General features: G+C 31.7%; 1 protein-coding gene across 1 annotated transcript in view; it reads right to left on the bottom strand.

Annotated features, from left to right (window-relative positions):
* LOC117175275 (metabotropic glutamate receptor 1-like) overlaps positions 1-21724 on the bottom strand; it is a 173488-nt gene extending 151764 nt beyond the window's left edge. The window contains 4 exon segments of the mRNA XM_033364984.1: positions 15696-15849; positions 16012-16102; positions 19565-19733; positions 21487-21724. Coding sequence (XP_033220875.1) covers positions 15696-15849; positions 16012-16102; positions 19565-19733; positions 21487-21724 — 652 coding nt within the window.
* Positions 21725-22538: the final 814 nt, after the last annotated feature.

Genomic DNA, 22538 nt, shown 5'->3' with positions numbered 1-22538 from the left:
TGCAATAGTGGATATTCAGCAATTGATACTTCGTGGAATATATGCTACAAGAATTGGTGTTGCAAAGCGTGCGAAAGTAAACATGTACAGCGGCAAGATTGAAGAAATGAGCCCAGAAGAAACCACGGAAACTCCATTAGGCACCCGCTGTCCAATCTCAAAGATATTTATTGTAAAAAGAATGATCAAAACATCTGAATAGACTTTAAAAAACAAATTTAATTAATTATGCTAATGTGGATAGTAATTGTCTATTTTATAGTCAATTTAGATTAACTTAAAAGTTATGTTCCAAAATAAATTATCTTTATTCTCTCACATCTGATACATTCCGTTTGGAGTATGAAGTTATTGTGCACAGTTGATTTCGTTTTTCAGTCCTGTTTTTATAAATGAAGTCCAATTATTTAAAACATAGGAGTTAAGGGTATTAAGGGGGGCGACCCATGCAAGGGCTTCAAAAAATCGATTTTTTTGCTTAAATGGAGGCTTAACATCTCAAAAACATGCTGCAAAAGATTCAGAGTCGCAGAAGCTTTCTTTATCCCATAAAAGACGCCCCGCGCGCTCGCGCTAACCGGCCGATGCTGCTTTCCGAACGGCCGGAGAGTTGTGGGGCCGAGGCCACGCCCAATATGCACCGAAATCTTTTCAGCCGATGTATGCTGCTGGAATAGTGAATAAAAAAACCCCTTATGAAACCAAAAAAAATTTGTTTCAAGAATTTTCAACATGTATGTGAATCGTTATAACGAGTTTTTCTCGGTTTCACATTTTTCAAAATTGCTGGTAAGATAACTCAAAAAGTATCTGACCGATTGAGTTCTCCTTGCATATAATTATATTTGAAATAATTATCCTTTTTATGAACCACTCTGAACTGAAAAAATAATTTTCAAGCCATCATTGTTAATTGAATTTGGGAGAAACTAGAGTGTCTGAGATTTCGCATCTCACGGCGTAACATGTTGGACGTCCGCCCTTATAATTAAAAATGTAATAAATATTTATGTCTGTAAAAAATTGATTTTGTAGATCGAAAATCCTTGATGAACCACACAAATTTTGGAAAGATCCGTTATATTCATAATCGCCAAAAAAAATCCCAAAATATACCCTTATTTTTGAGATGTTACACAGGTCACTCCCTTAACGGTGTGAAATATGTTTTGTGTATATAAAATTCTCTAGGATTCATTTTAAATATTGAACGTTGTACAAATTGATATAAATAATAGAAAATCAAGAGTTTTTCAATAAATAAATTTGATGTTTTACCGCCTATACCTATTTCATAAAAAAGTCAAAATGATTTCCAATATTTAAAGAATTTATGAATTCCAACTTTTTAAATCTTTCAAAACTGCGCATAACAATTTTTTCCTTACTTTTTAATCGGCTTGAGATAAGCAACATTAAATAGTTCTTCTTTATTCATAATGTCTCCCCTAAGGATTTACATGACTTCCAGTTCCTTGCAATCTTTCCGCTTAAATCTATATTTTTTTCAATCTTATCCTTTCTATGTATACAATTATTTATAACTATTTACATAAGTCTCATATCTAGTTTCTTATCTCTATTTCCTGCGATAGCGCATTTTAGGACTTATTAGCAAACGAGTGAGCGAGAAAACGAAAGCGAGAGTGCAAGCGAGAGAGCGAGCATTAGAACGCAAACACATCTTAGTCTACTTAACTTTTACCTTAACATTACTTACAATCTTTACGATTTTAATCTAAGCGACTTCCGCTTCCCTTTTTCTTTCACTTTTTATACCTCCATTTGCCTGTTTTTCACATGCATTCTTTCATTCTCTCTCATTCGCTTCTCTAGCACCCTCCAACTCCTTCATCCATTCTTCTCCTAATCCATCCTCCCCTAGAATCTTAACCACATTCTCTTACTAGCTTCCTTTATCTTCCATTTCTCTCCTACATCCTTCCTATACATGCTTCCATGTTTCCTCCTCCCATAAACATATTCTACACTTTCTGTTCTCTTCTTCTTCCCAGTACACCCCCTCCCTTACTTCGTTTCCCAATCTAAATCTTACTATTCTGGTCCACTTTCTCTCTCCCCATCCCTTTTCTAAATACTTTGGCACTCATTCCTTTTTTATCATCTTATACCATTTATTGTATTTTTATTCCTCAACCATCCCCAATCTTTCTATTAACTGTCTTTTCCTCTCCCTTTTTTCCAATTCTTCATAGTTTACACCAGTTCTGTCTTCTATTTCTCTATCATTAAAGAACTCCCTCCTTTCTTCTTCCCATCTCGTTTACTCGATCACCCTGCCTCTCCTCTCTTCTACCTCCATCAAACACTTTCTCGCCAACTCCCCTCCCTTTCCCTCCCTCAGCTTCGTCTCAACTTTCCATACCCTCGTTCCCGCTCTAATACTCAAGTTATCCCTTTGCGCTTCTTCTCTCACCATATATCCTGGCGTCCTCCAGTCTGCCCCTAGTGTCCTCCTTATATACCTTTGTTGTAAAATCTCAATCTTTTTTCTTTCTTTCCATCCCCATATCTCTGCTACATAACCTAATACCGACCATACCAGCGTATCAAATAACCACATTCTCCTTCTCCAATTTTTTTAACCTTCTTTTTCCTATTGCCCATATCTGTTTCATTACCCGTGCTGATTTTTTTATTCTTTCTCTTATATGAGCTGTATGATCTCCATGCGTTTGCAAGATATATCCCAAATATTTATACTCTTTCACTTCTTCTAACTTTATACCCTTTCATCTCCCTGTCCATTCTTTTTTCTTTCCCCCTCCTTTTTTAAACCTCATTATCTTTGTTTTTTCTACATTTAAATTCATCTTTTCCCCATCTAAGTATTTCTCTAATCCTGTAATTAATCCCAGAACATAGCTGTTGTCCATTATCTACATTTCCTTTTCTAAACTTTTTTTCTTTTCTCTACTTTCTTCATTATTTTCGACTTCCTTTTTTTCTCTTTACAGTCCTCATCCCAACCATTTCTATTCCCCCTTTACTAAATTGATTTTAGCTTGTGCACTCTAATCCTATTTTTATTTCTCCTAAGATTTTTTCCATCTCCTCGTCCACATTTCCCTCTTCCATTTTGATATTTCTGACCTTTTCTCTAAACTGTTTTTTCTTTCCCTTAACCAATCCCCTTTTCCTACAATTTTTACATTTGCTCCCCTTTTATTCATATTGCTATTGATTTTTTGTCCCTCTAATGTTACTATTAGGGGAAAGTGATCCGAATCAATATAATCATCTTTCTATAGTTTCATAACCTTCTCTCTTATCTCATCACCCACTATCACATAATCAATAACTGTTCCCCTTTCACCTCCCGAGTGTGTATATTCTCCTTTCTCATCTCCTTCTATATTTCCGTTTAAGATATACCATCCGAGCTCCTCCAAGCTCTTCAACAATTTTTTTCCCTCCCCATTTAGTACCTTATCTTTAGATATTCTTCCTCTCTCTTCTCCCCATTCCCTTCCTCCTCTTTCCCTGTTATACATTCATTCCTTACTCCCATCACCATTCCTCCCCTTGCTCTGCCCTTTTTATTCTTTCTCTTTGCATTTTGCACTTGCCTTTTATAATCTCTTGGTAACCTTCCCCTTACTCTTTCCCATTCCTGTTCATCTAGCCACGTCTCCATCATTATGACTACATCCCATTGTGTGAAATTTCTCATAAACTCCCTATCCTTTCTCTCCAATCCTGCTATATTCCAGTAACAAATCTTCCATTCTTTCCTACTTTCGTTTCTCATCTTTTTTTCGTTCCTACTATTCCTTATTTTCCTACCTCCTGTTCCTTCTTTTCCTAGTTTCCCTTGATCTCATTTCTTACTATCTGTTCCCTTTCTTCATCCCAATCCCACCACACTTCGTCTATCTGTATTCTCCCATACTTAATCCATGTTCTCTTTCCCATTTTTGTTTCATCTTCTGCTATTTTCCTAAATTTATCTTGCGTCTTCCTTTCTCTCCATATCAAATCATCCTCTATTCTCTCTGTACTTCCATATAATAACCTATTCTTTGTCATCACCTTCCTTTTATGTTCCCATTTCTTTAATTTCACCAGTAACATTATCTCCCCTCTTCGCTCCTCCCTTCCTTCATTTCGCATTTCCTCTATCTCTACCGTAGCACTAAACCTTTATAGTACTTCGTCCACCCCTTCCTTCAGCTCTTTTGCTCTAATATTCTTCCCCTTCCCCTCTTCTTTCCCTTCTAATCCTTTTATCACTATGTTTAATTTTCTTCATCCCTCTCCTTCCTTTCTATTCTTTGTTCTATTTTTCTCAGGCTTTCCATCTCCTTATTATTAATCTCGCCCCCACCACAATAGCTGTTCGAGCTTTCAAGTTCCTTTATCCTACCTTGTATCTCCTCTACCTTTTTATTATTATCTTCTTCCTGCCTAATTTCCTTCTTTAATTCCTCTCCCCTTTTCTTCTGCTTTTTTCATAAATCCCCATTACCGTTATCATCACTTGGCGAATTTCCTTTAGTCTTTTTTTTCATCGTAACTTCACTTTCATCTCCGCTTCCGTCAACCCCCTTACTATTATCACTCTTCCCTACAAAACTCTGCTTTTCCGGCGGTGATCTAAACATTTTTTGATATTTCACGCTCGCCTCGATATCTTCCTTCTCTTCGCTGCTTTCCCTCTCCCCTCTCTTCCTTTTGATAAAAGCCTCAATTCATCCTACGCTTTTTACTCTTAATCTTTCCTTTTCTAAGTTTTCTTATACTTCCCCCTTCCCTTCCTTACCTTGATCTCCCTTTTCGGCATACTGAACACTTCCTGATCTAGGTCTGTTTCTTCCGCGGAGATACTCGCTCCGCTAGCTATGAATCAAATTCAAACTCTCCAGTCTTCTATGCTTTCCTGCCTCTATCTACCTTCGCTCATTAAATAGTTTAAAACTGGAATATTTCAATATCAAACATCTTTAAATTAAAAGCATATATCGTAATATTTCCAAAGGCTTAAAATTTATTCGAATACATTTTCCCGAACCGATAATATTTTACTGCTGTTCATATAAAATTAGTTGCATGTTGTATAATGCATTTTCATCCAAAGAAATTAATTCTGGATTAAAATAGATTAATTTTTAAACAAGAAGAATAATTTTCTACCGAAAAAGAAAAATTTTTGACTGAGAAAGGTCAATTTCCTACCAAAAAAATGCAACCAAAAATGATATAGTTAAATTTTTGGTATAAGAAAATGTTTTTTCAACAATAAAAAAATCAAATTGTCAAGAAAATAGTTAAATTATCAACCAAAATAATTCGTTTGAAAAATATTAATTTTAAAATAGCTTAATTTTCGAATAAAGAAAGGAATTTTCATCGGAAAAATGTTTTTAAAAACACACACAATCGAATTTACAACAGAATAGTTCAATCTTTAAACATATAGTTGGATTTTCATTCAAAAAATTATTTTTCATCCAAAAATGAAATGGAATGAATTCTCAGAGAAAATTAAAAAAAGGATCACAATTTTTTTTTAATTATTTCGTAATTTTCCATATTATATAATTTTAGAAAAAATAAGGAATTTAATTCTTATTAAGCCTTCTTGTGCAACAAAAATTTACTTTAAAAAAAATTTTTTAATATTTTGAAACACGTCAAACGATTTCCTAAAATTTAAAAGAAGAGTGTAGAAGATTTTAAAACAAAATGTTTCAATTGGATAAGATTAAAAAGTTTTCAAAAAATGTAAATAATACAGTAAATTCAAGAAATATTTAGAAGAATGGAATTCTTTTTTGAAATTTAAAAAAAATTGTAGTAAGTTAAAAATATTGTTTTGGAATTTATTTTGTTTTAAACGTATTATTAATATTTAAAAATTTGAAAAAATTTCTCAAAATTTATTTATTATTCGTTAATATCTTCCAAACTTCTAAATGTTCTAAACCTTTTTTAAAAAGACTCGAATTTTTCTAATATTGTTTTAAATCCTATGAAATAAACAAATTTAAAGTCCTCTAGGTTCTTTTTGGATACATCTCTTTTCATGCTCTTTTTGCATTTACAATCAATTTTCAATTACAATTATTTTACAATTAAAATAAAATTGTTAAAGCTACATTTTGTAATTTTGAGATAAGTATTTTAAGGCATTAAAGATTTTGTAAAGATTTCATGTACAGTAAAATAAGTATTATCAGTTTATTTATAAATTTATATGTAAATAATTATTATAAGAATCTTAAGAAAATTAAAAAAATATTTTTGAATATATCAGATGTGTCAGAAAAGATCCTAGGAGATTTTAAGGACATTTTATTTTCATTTTACAGGATTTTAAAAAATATTAAGAAAATTTCTTATCTATTTAAAACGTTTTGAATTTATTTCTTCAAGATATTGGTAATCTTGCGTTTCTAAAACACTTCTAAAGTTTAAATTTTTTGAATCTAATTAAGTCTACTAAATACTTCCTGAATTCACGTGATTATTCACTTTTTTTAAACTTTTTAATCTTATCAAATTGAAGCATTTTGCTATAAAATCTTCTGCACTCTTCTTTTAAATTTTAGGAAATCCTTTGATGTGTTTCAAAATCTGATTGAATTTTTTTAAAGTGCTTTTTTTAAAATTATTAAAAACTTCCACGCGATTATTAGAAAAATAATTCTGCTTTTTAATATTGCCAGGCCTTCCAATCTCTAATCTTTAAAAATTATTCAAATTTTTCCTGATTTTTTTTTTATTTCTGCAAAATTAAAAAAATGCCTTTAAAGTTTTTCAGATGCTTTGAGAAAATTTGAAATCTTTTGGAATGTTTTGAAATGTTTAAAAATACTCTTTTCAAATTAATTGTTTGAAATAAAAAATTATGTTAATTATTCCTTACAAAATCCTTACAAGTTTTAATTATTTTCGAATCGTTTCAAAATTTTTGAATGTTTCTTAAACTTACTAAAATTTGAAAGAATTATGTTCCTAAATTTTTCTAAAGTTAAGTAATATGGAAAGATCACAACATTTTGCTTCCAAATATTTTTTCGTACTTTTTAAACATTTTAGGAAATAATAAAATTTGTTTTGTAATCTTTCTTCAATTGTCTGTTAGAATTCATTCCAAAACAATTATGGACATTTTTTCCCAAGGAGTTTATTTCATTATCTTTCATTATCTGAAAGTCCTTCGTTTATTGACATTTATTATTATTTTTTCATTTTACATACATATCTATTATATCTTATCAAAATTTAATATAAAAGTCTTAAATGTTAAGTGTATTTAAATACTACAATTTTCAATGTTTCCAAATTTTTAGAAATAATTCAACAATTGCATTTTTTAAATCTCATTCAACTTATTCCAAGTTATTTTTTTTGAATTTTCAAAATTTATGTAATTACTTATTCTGATTGGAAATTATTTAACCTCTTGCGATTAAAATCGGCAATTCTGCTTGAGAAGAAATGTGCTGAAAGTAATTTAAAAAAAAATCATTCGAACTTTAGTTTTAAAGATTGATAATTTTACACAAGTTTCATGCCCATCTTTCTTATTCTTCTACAAGAATTTTTAGGGTTTTCAGTTTAATTTTCAATCTTCTTTAATTTTCTTTTGAAGCACATTTTTCGAAATAAAAAATCATTAAAAATTTTCACACGATAATTAGGAAAATAATTCTTTTTTTCTGATCTTGACAGGTCTTCTAATCTTTGAAAATTATTCAAATTTTTCCTGATTTTTTCATTTTGAAAAATTAAGAAAAAATGGACTTTAAAATGTTTCAGATACTTGGACAATCTTTGACGTCTTTTTGAATGTCTTAAAATGCTTTAAAATAATCTCCTAAAATTAATTTTTCGAAATAAAAAATTATTTTAATTATTTCTAGGAACCTAAAATCATTTTTTTCATTTTTGAGAAAACTTACAAAAACTTACATGAAAGATGAAATTGCTGCGTAGAGATTCTTCTATTTCATTATTATTTTATTTTTAAATTGGTGAGTAAAGACATAATATTACCCACAGAAAAATGCAACACAAAAGCAATTCCACTCAGACCAACAAACTAGCACACTTCCTCACCAAGAAATCAAATCCTTTCACAGGAAACTCCTAATCTCTGACACAATTGATATAATTGAATAGTTTGAAAATTTCCCCGCCGATCTCATACCATCGATAAAACATTCACTCAGTAACACTTACTTTTCTTTCAATAACCAATTCTTTGAGTAACTCTCAGGAGCAGCAATGATATCTCCAATCTCACCTATGATAGTCAAAATCTTGATGGAACATCTAGAAACTAAAATCTTAAACCTATCCAAGCTTAAACCTGAATTTTAGTTATGTTAAGAAGACGATACTTTTTTCATCTGGCGACATGGGCTAGATGAATTAAATAAGTTTTTCGATTTTATCAATCGATCATATCCTAATATCCAGTTAACCATGGAAGTTGAAAAAAACAGAAAATTGCCTTTCTTGGACGTACTAGCTTACAGAAGATCTAATAACAGATAAGGACATGAAGTTTACAGAAAACCCATCCATATAAATAGATACCTATATGCCTCCTTCTACTATCACTCATTTAGAAAAAAATCGTTCATCAACTCCCTTGTTTACAGCGCTATCTCCATAACACATAAAGATAACTTACGAAAAGGAATTATAAAACCTTAAAGAAATCCTAATACAGAACGATTACAAAAAAATGGATAAAGCAATAAAAAAATACAATAAAAACAAGTCAACACAACCTACTACAGAAAGAGAGAGAAAAACTGCCGCCATCCTACCCTACATTCAAAGTGTCACAAAACAAATAGAATATTAGGACATCTTCTAAACAACCTTAAAGAAAAAATGCACCTCTTAGTCATCCGGGAGTATATGAAATCCTTTGTGATCGTGGCAAAGTCTACATTGTGACATTTACAGTGAGATATTCTCCCAGATTTATTGTAAAGTGATTGCCAACCCCAATTCTATCATTCATAAATCTCGCGTGATTTTTCTTTTTGTGATATGTATATGTTTCTTGGATGCCTTAGAAATGTTAAAACAACATTTAACAAGAACAAAAGAAAGGAATAAATAATTTTTGTAATTTAAACTTTAGCTATGACTATGAATATTAATTATGACCATAATATTTTGACTGTTATTTCTACAATCATGCGCTTTTTTACTTTGGTTTCCTCAGTAAGTCTAGTCCACATATTTAATCCACCTCTGAGCTTTTTAAAATTGATTTCCTCGCTCTCTTCGATCCTTCTTCAGTTATTCATACGTTTTAATTCATTCTTGTCTTCCGCTTCGTTCTTCTTCACGGTTCACGTTCGCTGATTTCTTCTTCGATTACACAAATTGGTCAAGTTTCTTCCTCCTCTTTCGTGTTTTCTTCTTGATCTTTATTTCCTTCATTATCGATCTTTACTATCTCCGATATTTTCACCAATTCGCCAAAAATAGTCTCGCTTTCTCCATCATCTGAGTTCTCACACGAATATCCATTGCAGTAAATACAAATGCAGTACCGCATCCTTGCTTGCATTAGCAAGAGAAGATTTTCAGAAGAAATTCTGGAGCAAGATCCTTCGTTGTCTTCACTGGAGAGAATTTAAGAAATATCTTTTCAAGACGCTCCGTATAGGACGATAAAGAATTTTTCTCCAGCAGAAGCATTCTCATTAGAACAATTTCTTCCTTCGAAACTTGAACAGGCTGATTTCCGTTTTTAGAATTTTTGAGCACTTTCAGGAAATTGGCCTTTTCTTTTCATACTATTATATTTCATCTTTTTTGCACCTACATTTTATTTCCTGCATATATTATTCATATGATAATTATTAATAATAATTATTATATATATATACGGCCAAAAACGTGAAAAACGAAACCAATATCAAAAAATTTTTTATTTGAATTTCCCGAGTTTTTTCTTTGTGCTATTAGCATTGTTCAGATAGAATTAGGTTTATACAAAGTAACTGAACAATATATTCAAGGGATAAAATGTTATCGACATTTTTAATTTAAATTAAAATAGTGTGTTTTTTTCATGTAACGTAAAAGTCCAAAATCAGAAAATGTTATTTGACGAAAATCTATCACGTTCGCAAAAATAAAATTTCCAATGTTCTTCGAGTACTTTCAGTAAATTTTTCAAACAGCATGAAAAAATCAGCAATATTTTTCATTTTCATTAGTGTTTTAAGCTGCAGTCATTCCTGTTTTAGAAAGCGAATTCGGTATCAAAATCTACGGGAACTACTTTGCAACTTCTCATGGAAAGGGTTGCATCGATGGTATTGGTTCAACTGCCAAGATGATAGTGAGAAAGCATATTTTTTCTCCCAAATGAATTACAAATTGTGCTTTATATTTTGTTGCTGCATTCAATGTAACCAATGTAACAGTCCAAACATTTTTGCTTGAAAAAAAAACATTTTTTTTGCTTAATTCGCTGAAAAAAATGGTTGGGACAACTAACAAAGTAGTAGGCCGAACTATTTTAGTTTGTAATATATGCCGCTTCTATTAAAGTGGTTGAGGCTACTATTTTTATTCGCAATATTGGTAGTAGTTGTCCTTACTACTTTATTTGTTGTCGCTACAACTTTCGATCGTAGGTACTACGTTCAGGTGAAACATGAAGGGTAAACATAATGCCAAAAATATATAAGATAATGATTTTAACGTGTATGTATTATATACTGTAATAAAGCACTAATTATGTTCATCGGTTTAATTTTTTAGGGAATTCTTCATTAACGTTTTAATTAGTTCTTCTGCTGATTGAAAAAGATGATAATTGTTTCTATAAACTTCGTTACCTTGGCGGTTATCCTCAATTCCATTGATAAATAAAATAATATAATATATCTATAATTTTAAGTGCATTTTTTCGATCCATCCGCAAAGCGGATTTTGTTCTATTTAATCTACATTTTTTCCAATTGTTATTTTCTTTCAAATTTTGTTCGAGTTTGTCCAAAATGAGTACGAATTACATTATAATTTATTACAGGGGAATCCAAAATAGGCCTACAAATAGGCCCTAAAAATTTGTTAATTTTTAACAATTAGTTAAACTATTAACGTGCAATGATTTTTTAGTCAATAGAGAAAAAATGTTTCATTTATAATGATGAGTTTTGAAGTCAAAAAAGAATTTTCTACAAAAAAGTTTAATTTGCAACCAAAAAATATGAATTTTCAACCAAATATGATAGCCTTTTAATAAAATTATTTAATTTAGAAGCGAAAGAAACTTTCAAACAGAAAGATAAAGTTTGTACACAAAATTGTAATTTTTTACCAAAATATATCCATTTTTAACTAGAAAATTGTAGCTATGAAAATGTACAATTCATAATATAAATGAATATTGCGTAAATACTGAGTAATTAAAGAAAATATTTAGTCCCGAAATGAAAATTTCTGTAATGCTAAAAATACGAATTTTGCAATTTCGATCGTTTCTTATCAGATAGCAATTATTTTTTAAATATGATAAGATTATTAAGAGTTGTTCGTGTTTTATTAAAAATTAGAAAAGAATTTATCCACATTATTGAATTTTATTACAGCGAAAATGTTTTAAATAAAAAAGGATGAAATATTTTGTATAATTACTCAGCAACAAAACAATCATTCGTCCTTCCTCCAGATTTAACCAGTAGTATTTGCTCTTGTTATTATGAATTTTACGAACTTTTATAATCAATTATAAATATTTGGCGACGAGTTGTACACCCGCATAGAAAAATAAAAAATAAAATATTTTTATCAAATAATATTGTCTATATCTTTAATTTTTTGTAGACTCTTGTGAAATTCTTTACGCAGCTTGTAAATCCCTAATTTTCTTCCGATTTTAAGTTCCTATTGTTTCCTATATGTCACTGCATATATTATTTCATGTGAGAAATTGCGATTCCTGCCACTTCCGCGATTGATACTTCTGTTCACATAAGAAATACACATGAAAAATTTAATCCTCTGTTTCTTCTTGGAGAATTAAGTTCAGAGTTCGATTGTTTGCCAAACGGGAACCTATTCCATATGCTCCTCGTTCCGAAACTACTCCCTCTCCTGAGAAACCTAATTGCCTTGCCATTACTCTTCCTCCTGTCATGCCAGAAATCTCTCGTCGTATCAGGTCCAGGTCTCCTCCTGCCAGACATTTTTTTTACGGGTACATAGATATTCATTCGACCAACTGAGATCTATTCGGTTTTTTCCCGCGGCGAATCCGAACCGTTTGTATGAGATTCGAAGATACGCTTTCCCTCGAGATTTACTAAATAAAATAAGAGACTACCGTAATGCCCTTCTGCCAATGCCAACCGAAGAACAAATTGTATTATCGACGTCCGATGGTGACATCTTTGCAATAGTAGACAATCAGAATTGGATACTTCGTGGAATATATTTAAAAACAAATGGAACTGCCAAACGTGCAAAAATAAATATGGACAGCCGCAACATTGATTTCATGAGCCCACAAAAAGTCAGGGAAACACAATGAGGAACCCGTTCACCCATCTCAAAGGTATTTATTGAGAAGACATTTATTAACCCATCTATATAGATTGCAAAAGATAAAAAAGGTATAATACGTTTATACGTATATGAAATTCTTTGAGATTATTTTATTTGTCAGTTAATTAGTTTTTCATGCTTTTGACTTGTGGTATTAGTTGCAGCAAATTACTTAAATCTATTACAAGTGCATTTTTTTAAATTTCAAATACGTATGGAGTTCTTATCCTTTTTAGTTCATTGCAACAACATTGAACGGTTTAAAACAGGAATCGTACAATAATAAACGTCTTTGCATTGATAGCTTAGAGCGGAATATTTTTAATGACTTAAAATGTATTCAAATGCATTTTCCTGAACCGATAATATTTAGTGGCGTTCATATAAAATTAGTTGCATGTTGTATAAAGTGTTAAAATAAGTCACTTTGTCCACCATTTATTTTATATTTTTATAATAAATGATTAGCTGTATCGAAAAATTCATTTAATGTGGAAAATGTGTCTTTTCATCATTGACCATTTTTTCCAGGTCTCTATCATTTCAAATATTTGTAGGTTACGCTACTATTATAAAAATACATTACTATTATAAAATAAAAGTACATAAAGCATGAAATTGCTCCGTAATAATTCTTATACTTTTTTATTATACTGCCTAAAATATATGAGATGATTTTAACGTGTGTGTATTATATACTGCAATAAACCACTAATTATGTTCATCGGCTACATTTTGGAGGAGATTCTTTATAAACGTTTGAATCAGTTTTTCTGCTACTTGGAAAAGATGAGCATTGTTTTTATACTTTTCTTAACCTTGGTGGTTATCCTCAATTCCATTGGTGAATACAAGTATATAATATATATGTAATTTTAAGTGCATTTTTCAATACATTCGCAAATCATAAGTTGTGCTAATTAATCTACATTTTATCCCAATTGATAGTTTCTTCCAATCCTTGTTCGAGTTTGTCCGAAATGATTACAAATTAAATCTTAATTCATTGCAGGGAAATCCCAAGAAAATAGAATTCGTAAAAAAAAGATGAATCGTCAAATAAAACCTTAACAGACGATTTTTCAACAAAGGTGCTAATTTGTAACAGATGGTCCAATAAGAAATATAATTTGCAATAAATAACTGAAATTCCCACCAAATTAGTTGAATTTTTAACCACAGAATACTATCTTTCAACCAAATAGGAAAGCCTTTTAACAAAATTATTCAATATAAAAGAAAAATCAGGAATATGAATTAATATCACGCAATTACTAAGTAACCATAGAAATTTTTTAGTCATAGAATGGATATTTCTGTAAAGCTAAAATACGAATTTTGTAATTTAAATCTTTTGTTATCAGATAGCCATTATGTTTTAAATATGATAATATTATTAAGAGTTCTTTGCTTTTAATTAAAGGCAGAAAACATTTTTCTGCATTATTTCATGTTATTACAGCTAAAATATATTTTAAATAAGAAAACGGCCTTGAGACTTTTAACACAATTAAATATTTTTCATCATTATTCAGCAAAAAAATTATCATTTATCCAGATTTAAGAAAGCTCTATGCCAGGTATATCAAATTATTTTTATGTCTGAAACAGAGCATGCGTTTGCAAACGGTCAATACAATTTTATCGAAACCCGTGTAGCAATGACGATTTCTTATAATTTCAGCTTTCTGCTATTTACTGTATGTCGCTGCATGTATTGCTTTATGTGAGAAATGGCAATGCATGCCGCTTCTGCGCTGCATACTTCCGGTCCCACAGGAAATACACATGACAAATTAAATCCTCTGTTTTTTTGCAGAATTGAGTTCAGAGTTCGACTGTCTACCTAATGGTGAACCTATTCCGTATGCTCCTCGTTCCAGACCTACTCAGTCTCCTGATCGAAATAATTCTCCTGAAAGGGCTCTTTCTCCTGCCAAGGCTCAAAGTTCTCTTCGTGTCAGGTCCAGGTCTCCTCCTGCCAGTTCTTCATCTTCAGGAACACTTGGATTAAAAATTGAACGACTTAGATTTTTTCGGTTTATTCCCCCGACGAATCCGAACAGACTGTTCGAGATTCGAAAATACACTTTTCCCCGAGATCAACCAATTCATTTGAAAGAAAGCCGTGGTGGCCTTCTGCCAATAACAACCGATGAACAAAGTGTATTGGTAACTTCTGATGGTGACATTTTTGCAATAGTGGATAATCAGAAATGGATACTTCGTGGAATATATACAATAGCAAATGGCACTGCAAAACGCGTAAAAATAAATATGGACAGCCGCAACGTGCAGATAATGAACCCACAAGAAATCAAGGAAACTCCATTGGGCACTCGGTCACCAATCAGGAAGATATTCATTGAAAAGGCATTTAACAACACACCTTAATAGATTGAAAACAAGAGTTTAAAGATAATTATGGTAATGTGTATAGTAATGATCAATTTTGACGTTTAATTTTTGTGCGTATCCCAGTCAGTTCTTTATCGATTCGCATAAGATCTTTTGGAAATAGTAGAAAATCGCTAAAAAATAATATCCGTGTATACGCATTGTCGGTTTCTGAGAAATTGGAGTCAGCATAATCAGAAAACATGAAAAACGTATCGTATTTAGCAATTCAGTATACACCTGGTGCTCACAATACACAACCGATTCGTCTGAAACTTTCAGAATAAATTGAATAGATAAAGCTCCAGTGTAACGTTTAAGGATTTCTTAATCCACTATTTATTTTTAGACATATGTAACTTTTTATGCAAAAAATTGACTTTTTAATAGTTTCAAAACACCTGGATTTGCTGACATTCACGGTAATGAATCGCCGAAAAAACCGCAAATATGTTTGCTCCAACTATATGCACTTAACCATTTGTTGGTAACTATCTGCCAATATTTAACCAGTATAAGCATAAAATCTTCTAGAATCGAAAAAAACTAACTAAAAAAATGCTCTACATATATTATCCATATTTTACAAAGTGAATTTAGGAGATTCACAAAACATAAATAATGTACGTAATGGGTAAACTATTTACAGTTATTTTTTTATTTATAATAGTAGTACTACTTGTATGCATTATATTGTGTTAAGATGGCTGATAATAGATCTATTGCGAATGAAAAAAGGTTACCTTCAGTGTGTACAATCGATACGTAGGTCCAATTGAAGGCGCGCAAGATATCCATGAGTAGCTGAGCCTGGAACTGATCCGATGGTACGACCCGTAAAAAAGTCGAGTATCTATCTTTGTAACTGAGATCTCGAGAAGTCGCCGAGTATCCTATCTAAAAACAGAAAAAAGTGCACCAAAATTAAACTCTAAACTCATAAGAACCTCAATTCTGCATTAAATATCGGATTCCCTTGAATTATTATTTATATTCATCAAGTCAAAGTAAAATTTTTTATTTAAAGTAAAAAAATATTGGTTATAGGACTGAACTCACCTGGGGAATAGAAAAAAGTTGAAGAAGATTCTGTACTTGAAGAGTAACAGAACTGGCTCCAGGCCCTACAACTCCGATCACAGGTGCCTGCGTCTGAACAATAAAAACAAATACGCATTAAAGCATTCTTTGCAAAATATTATGTCAGTATATTATCAAAAGATCAAACTCGACCTCCCTAAATACCCGTTCAACCTTCTCAAATGCCTAATTTATCTGTCTAAATGCCCGCCCAGGATCCCTAAATGCCGATCATCTCCTTAACTGCAGGCTATCTCCATACATGCCCGCTATATCCCTATTCAGCTGCTCTCATATGCCCTGAATGAATTTTACCTCCTTAAGTGCACGCGACTTATTAAACTGCCCGCCTAAACCTGTTTAAATTCCCATACTTTCTTAGTTTTTTATAATTTTTTGTAATATGAATATATATATTTTTTAATTATTTATCAATATTAATTTTTTAAATATTGCATGAGATTAAATAAGAAAATTGATTATAAATTAGCCTAAATACAAATATTAATTAGGTTTAACAATAACGCGCGACAAGAGATGCGACTATGATAAAACAAAAAAATAACGGATATTTTATATAGAAAATATGAAGCAAAATTAGTGATAAAACAGCCCTACTTGAGTTTTGCGAATAAGATGGCATCTAGTGTTTCCGAATGGAAACTTTAAATTTCATCAAATCTTTCGCCATATTGGATCTTTTATTTTGAATTTTCTATAATTTAACTGCATATGCGTAATCAGCGACCCTTAAAACCCCCGAATAACAAGTTTCAAGCGAATACGATTAAATTTTGAAAAAATGTTCTGCCATATTGGATCCGCCATTTTGAATTTTCAAAACCTAACTGCATATTCGTAATCAGCAACTCTTAAAAATTTTAAAAGCACTGCACACTTTATAATGTCTGGGTGTGGGTGTAAGTATGTTAACATCCTTTCTGTTTTGACGTGATAGGATGTTTTTGGACCCAGATTCGTGTTCAGCATGAAAAATCCATTTAGAAACACTAGGTGCCATATTATTCACATCACACAAATTAATATTGGAAGGGCAGTGTAATTATTTCCTGTTATTTGGAATCAATATTGATAAATCGATTTTTAACTACCCGTGTGGAAATTTTGAGTCGGCCCCCGTGAAAAAAGGTCGACATAGGTAGATTCGGTTGTTGTCAAAAGTAATAAGTTCAAAATAAAAGGAATTTTATGCAACGTTTTATTCATACTTTGTCAACGTGTGTGCTGGCGAACGAAAAATACACGCAGAAAAAATAAATGTAATATTTAATTATTAAGAATTGTAAAGGGTTTCTTGTAACCGTAACAGTATAAACTGCTATTAATAAGAGGGTGCAAATGTTAAAATCACTTAGCATTTCGTAAATGTCACAATGAAATTAAGGTTAATTCAACGGGTATCCTTCAGTACAATAAGCCTCTATTCCCTCGTATTGCATACTGAATGACATGTAAAATGCACTGAACCGAGATTACAATAGTAGTGCAGTGGACATTACCGAAAGATCGGTACATGCTTCCGATCCGATCGGTTTACTTAACTCGCCCCTAAAGTCGCAACGCAACCTATCCGCGCGGATCGCCGGGTGAATTTACGACGCAATCAGCCTGAATGGATTGCATCACCTAAAATTCATTCTTTTTTGACATTTCTGTGACAGTCGTCACATTAGTCCATATTTACACTTTGCAAGGAAGGGCTTTTATAAAAATAATACAATTTTGGATGGCACAACTTATTCACAGATCGCGTATACTCAAAAGTTTATTGGAGCAAGACGTGTTTTTGTTCCGTGACTGTTTCAGCTGACATATAGATATGATGTGAATGCTAGAACTTTTATTGTGTGCCGCGATGGCATTTCAAAATTATTTTACAGATCGCAACTCGTATACTAGTGTATTAGTTAAGGCTGTTGACTTGAGTGCTTAGGCTTATGCGTTCGAACCCCCCCCCCCCCCATTGCGTGCGAAATTTTAATTGTATTATAAGCATTATAACTTACAAATAACGATTAATTATAAGTATATCCGAAAATATTTATAAGAAATAACCGTGCACTTATTTATTTATTATGTTTTAGAAATACTTTTTCACAGTTTATAGTGATGTCTTAACTGTAGTTTACGCCGATAACATAATTCAGATCTCTTTATATTATTCGTTAAAGCGACATGATAATTCGTAATTGCAGCATCCAGGAACTGTACAGAATAGCGACTGGATCGGTCAAATCTACTGATCCGCACGTCAGCACCACTTGAGAATCGGTACTAGTAACTATCATTGATAGTCATGTTGTCCATATACGTACAAGGGAGATCGGTGGATTTAACTTTTTTTCAGTCAAATGTAAGGTTCTTTTTTCTGCGGATAGCGTTAAAGGAAATCATTGAATTAGATAATCTGGTCAGCCAATGAGATGACAGGAACGATTGCAAAATTTAGGGCGAAATTACAATTAAAATGTATATGTTTAATTTATTTTCTATTCTCATAAACAAGTTATTATAAGAAAAAAATCGCAATTCCTAAAACAAGGTAAAAAATATTATGATAAAAATGTTTTTGGAAATTTTTCCTCACAATTTAAGCTTTGTTTTTGGAGCAATTTATTTTTTTTTTCAATTTGGTGATCGAACTTGGAATCATTTGTGGAAAAAATAAAGGGGCAAAAATGTAGGCCCATGCCTGGGCCCAGCTTAATTTTTTCACAGTCGGTCGCCTTTGTGGAACCTCTAGAGGGCCACTAATCAAAAGAAGCCAAGCTGGGCAATTTCCACACGGATATAAAAAAATCTTTTTAAATATAAAAATACAAATTTTATCCCGCATTATCATTTTTTTTAATAATTATTCTCGACTTTTATCCCAAAATACCTATACAGAGTGACGAAACAAAAAATTTGTGGGACAGACTTTGAAGCGATTTTTGAAATCCTTAACTCTAAAATATGAAGCTCTACTCTTGATTTTTATTTTTTAACCTAATCTTAATGGTATTTATGAATTTCAAATATTGAAAATATAGTGTTAGTATTGTTTGGAAATGTTTTGTTTTAGATTTGCTGTTTGGAAAGTGGGGAGGTGAGAAGATATGAAGAGATTTAACTAGGGTAATTAAGAGGAAATTAGGGGAGGGGACGTAAAAGAAGTGGTAGAAAATGAGAGGGGGGAAGTTATGGGTAATGTGAAAAGTTCGGTGAAGGGGGAGAAGTTGAGGAAGGGAGGGGAAACGAAGGCTGAAGTTTAGGGAGGGAAATTAGGGGAGAAAAGGGAATGTAGGAAAATTTAGGTGATGTGAGGGAAACATAATTATAGGAAGGGGAAGTTTAAACAACTTATTTACGTCTTAATCAACTACGAAACCCTAGTTTGTAGAGGCAATGCACCTAGTTTACCTTTTTTTCTTTATATGCGAAAGTTTTTACAATTTTTAAAATTCACTAAATTGTGCTTTAATATTAGCAAATTATAGAGATATAAAAAAAATATCTATCAATTTATAATTTTCACACCTGGTTAGTATCCACTCGACATATTGCGGAATCAGTTTTTGACAAAAGTTGCTGCTGGGTTGCAATTGGCGAAATTGCATCTCGAACGAGCTCGATGCTTTGTTGCAATGCAACTGGTGCTGACCAGCAAGAGTCTCTAACTTCGAGCCCTAATTGGACACCTGTGGCACAAAGCAAATTAGCAATTGATTGTTATATCAAAATTCAAGAAATTTAAATTCCGTTAAAATTAAGTTTAAAATCCTATTTAACATCTATCAATCAGGTTAATGTGTAGAATTCCTAAAAATTAGACCAAGAATCCCACGAATAAATTTGGACAACCACCATAAAATAATCCTATTTTAATTTTAAAAAGATCCCCTTTTAGAAAAATAATTTTCTTCCATAAAAAAATTGTCAGACAAAAGTAAAATGAGGAAAAAAATAAGAAGCAACCAACTAAACCCCTTCCTTCTCTTTTCTCCTCTCTGGAATGGTGATTTTTTTATGAATAAGAAAAAATTCAGTGAGTATGCTACCTTATTTTTTGACAAAAACTTTCAGTTTTCCGCCCTAATATTTTTAATGATTACAAATAAATCAAAATTATTTTTTATTTATCTAAGGCTTCACAGTATTTCCCTTGTTCCACTTTTTTCGTCTGTTCACAATTTTCCACTTAAATGCAAACTGAGTTAATACAAACCAATACAAAATCCAAATATTTTGTATGTTTTTCGGTTTGTTAGATTTAGATTTATTTTTTATTTATTGTATTTGCCATTTTATTAAAACATCAACAATTTTGTTAAAAAGTTACTTGTTTGGGTATAAAATTCAAATCATGTATTGAAAATTCATCTGTTTTGGTCGAAAATAAATTTGTTGGCGATAAGGATTCAACAATTTTTTCGAGAATTCTTTTTTTATGAATTTAACTATTTTTTACTCAAAACATACTTACAATTTTTTGTTACGAATTTATCTATTTGGTCGAAAATGGAAAAAATTCGGCCGTTTGGTTTGATATCTCGACTATTTTAATTACAAGATAACAATTTCTGGAAGAAATCAAACTGGTTAAAAATTAATTTGCTTTGGTTAAGTATTAAGTTTAACCATTTTCTTAAATGATTATAATTTCAGGCAGAAAATTTAACTGCTTCCTAGAGAATTCGTTTTTTTGGCTTGAACATTCAGTCAAATAAAATTATTGTTTAAATTAAACAATTTTTTTGAAAATGCTTCTTTTTGAATGAATCAACTTTTTTGTTTAAAAATACAACTGTTTGGTTAAAAATTAATCTTTTTCTGTTAAGGACTCAAGTAATTTGATGAAAAACCGTCTTTTAACATACATTCAAAAATTTTTCTATTTAAACAAATATACCCAGTGGGCAAAAAATTTGGCGACGTCTTTACGACATTTTTACGACATCTTTACGACATATTTACGACATATTTACGACATCCTGTGTCCATCTCGTTTCAGTGTCTTTGCGATATCATAAAGACACCTCAACGATATGGACATAGGATGTCGTAAAGTTGTAAAGATGTCGTAAAAATGTCGTAAAGACGGCGCCAAACTTTGTGCTCACTGGGTATTTATTATCGCGTTTTTTGATGAAAATACATCTTTTTTGTTTGAAGATTCATTATTCTAGTTGAAATTTTATCCCTTGGGTAGAAATGGAATTATTTTGTTGAAAAATCAATATTCTTTCTTGAAATGTTCATATTTTTAAACATTATAAATTAATATAGTACCCACATTGACTTTATTTAAAAGAATTTATCCCCCTAATTTTGTGAAAAATCTCCTTCTTTCCTCAGTTTTTAGACCATTATTACCTGTGAAACCTCTTATCCATTAGGTTAGAAAAAAGTTTTTTTTCGCCCTGAATATAAATAATCATGAATATTACGAACCATTTAAAATCTTATCATCAGCGTTGATCTTGTCAAGAGTTATCAAAGCAGTTTCGACACGTTGAATTCCGTACGTCTCCCTAAATGCTCCACAGACTAGAGTCCCTTTACTACCACTAGGCTGCTCATGAACACTGAATAAAGCTCCGAGGATGAAGTCACCCTTGACTCTAGCTGAAATTTCACCACTGATCTTATTGTTGCACATTAGGCAGATTATCAGGGCTATTGAAAGCATTTCGTAAAGACCAATCACTGTCAGCTGCTCATCACTTATCAATTTCACAAAAATCAAGTTTTCTGATCAGCAACATCCTCAAAATTTTGAATATTCTCTTTAGAGCGATCCTCTGGGATCCTCGGGTTCCTCCAAGATTCACGATTTTTTGATTTTCCTTTCATGATACGATTGCTCAAATTCCTGGCATTAGTTTGCGACGATTTAGGAATTCCCTGGAGACGAGGACACCTTCCTCCATTCATGGACCATCTCTGCAAGACCAAAGTTTTCAGGTTGATTATCACGCAAATTTGGTGAGAAGTTAACTTTCTACAAACAAATTTAATTTAGACTCACTTAAAATCTATTCACGCTGATCAGGGTGTATATCAAGCGATTTTTAAGGATTTCAAGAGGTTTCTAAAGTTTTTAAAATATTTCAAAAACTTCTTATTTGGCATAGGGATTTTAGAAAAGAATAATAATTCTGATTGAATTTATCTGTGAAAAAATATCTTCCCCTTTGCTCCGCTAGGAGTCGAACCCAGGTCTTCTGATTGCCGATCAGGAGCTCTACCCATTAAGCTACTGGAGAGCTACTGGTGCTCTTCCCACTAAGCTACTGGAGATATCGAAATATCGAAAAACTCATTAGAGAATGCATTGCCGTGTGAAAGATCTGGGGAAAAATAGGTTCTTTCAATCTCCCCAGTAGCTGAGTGAATAGATCACACTTCCGGAAATTGGAAGACCTGGGCTCGATTCCCAGCGGAGCGAAGGGGAAGATCTTTTTTCACAGATAAGTTCAATTAAAATGTTACCAGAACAAAAT

Source organism: Belonocnema kinseyi, chromosome 6 (assembly GCF_010883055.1).
Source record: "Belonocnema kinseyi isolate 2016_QV_RU_SX_M_011 chromosome 6, B_treatae_v1, whole genome shotgun sequence".
In the NCBI taxonomy this organism is placed as follows: Eukaryota; Metazoa; Arthropoda; class Insecta; order Hymenoptera; family Cynipidae; genus Belonocnema; species Belonocnema kinseyi.
This window is presented reverse-complemented; position numbering and strand designations above follow the sequence as displayed.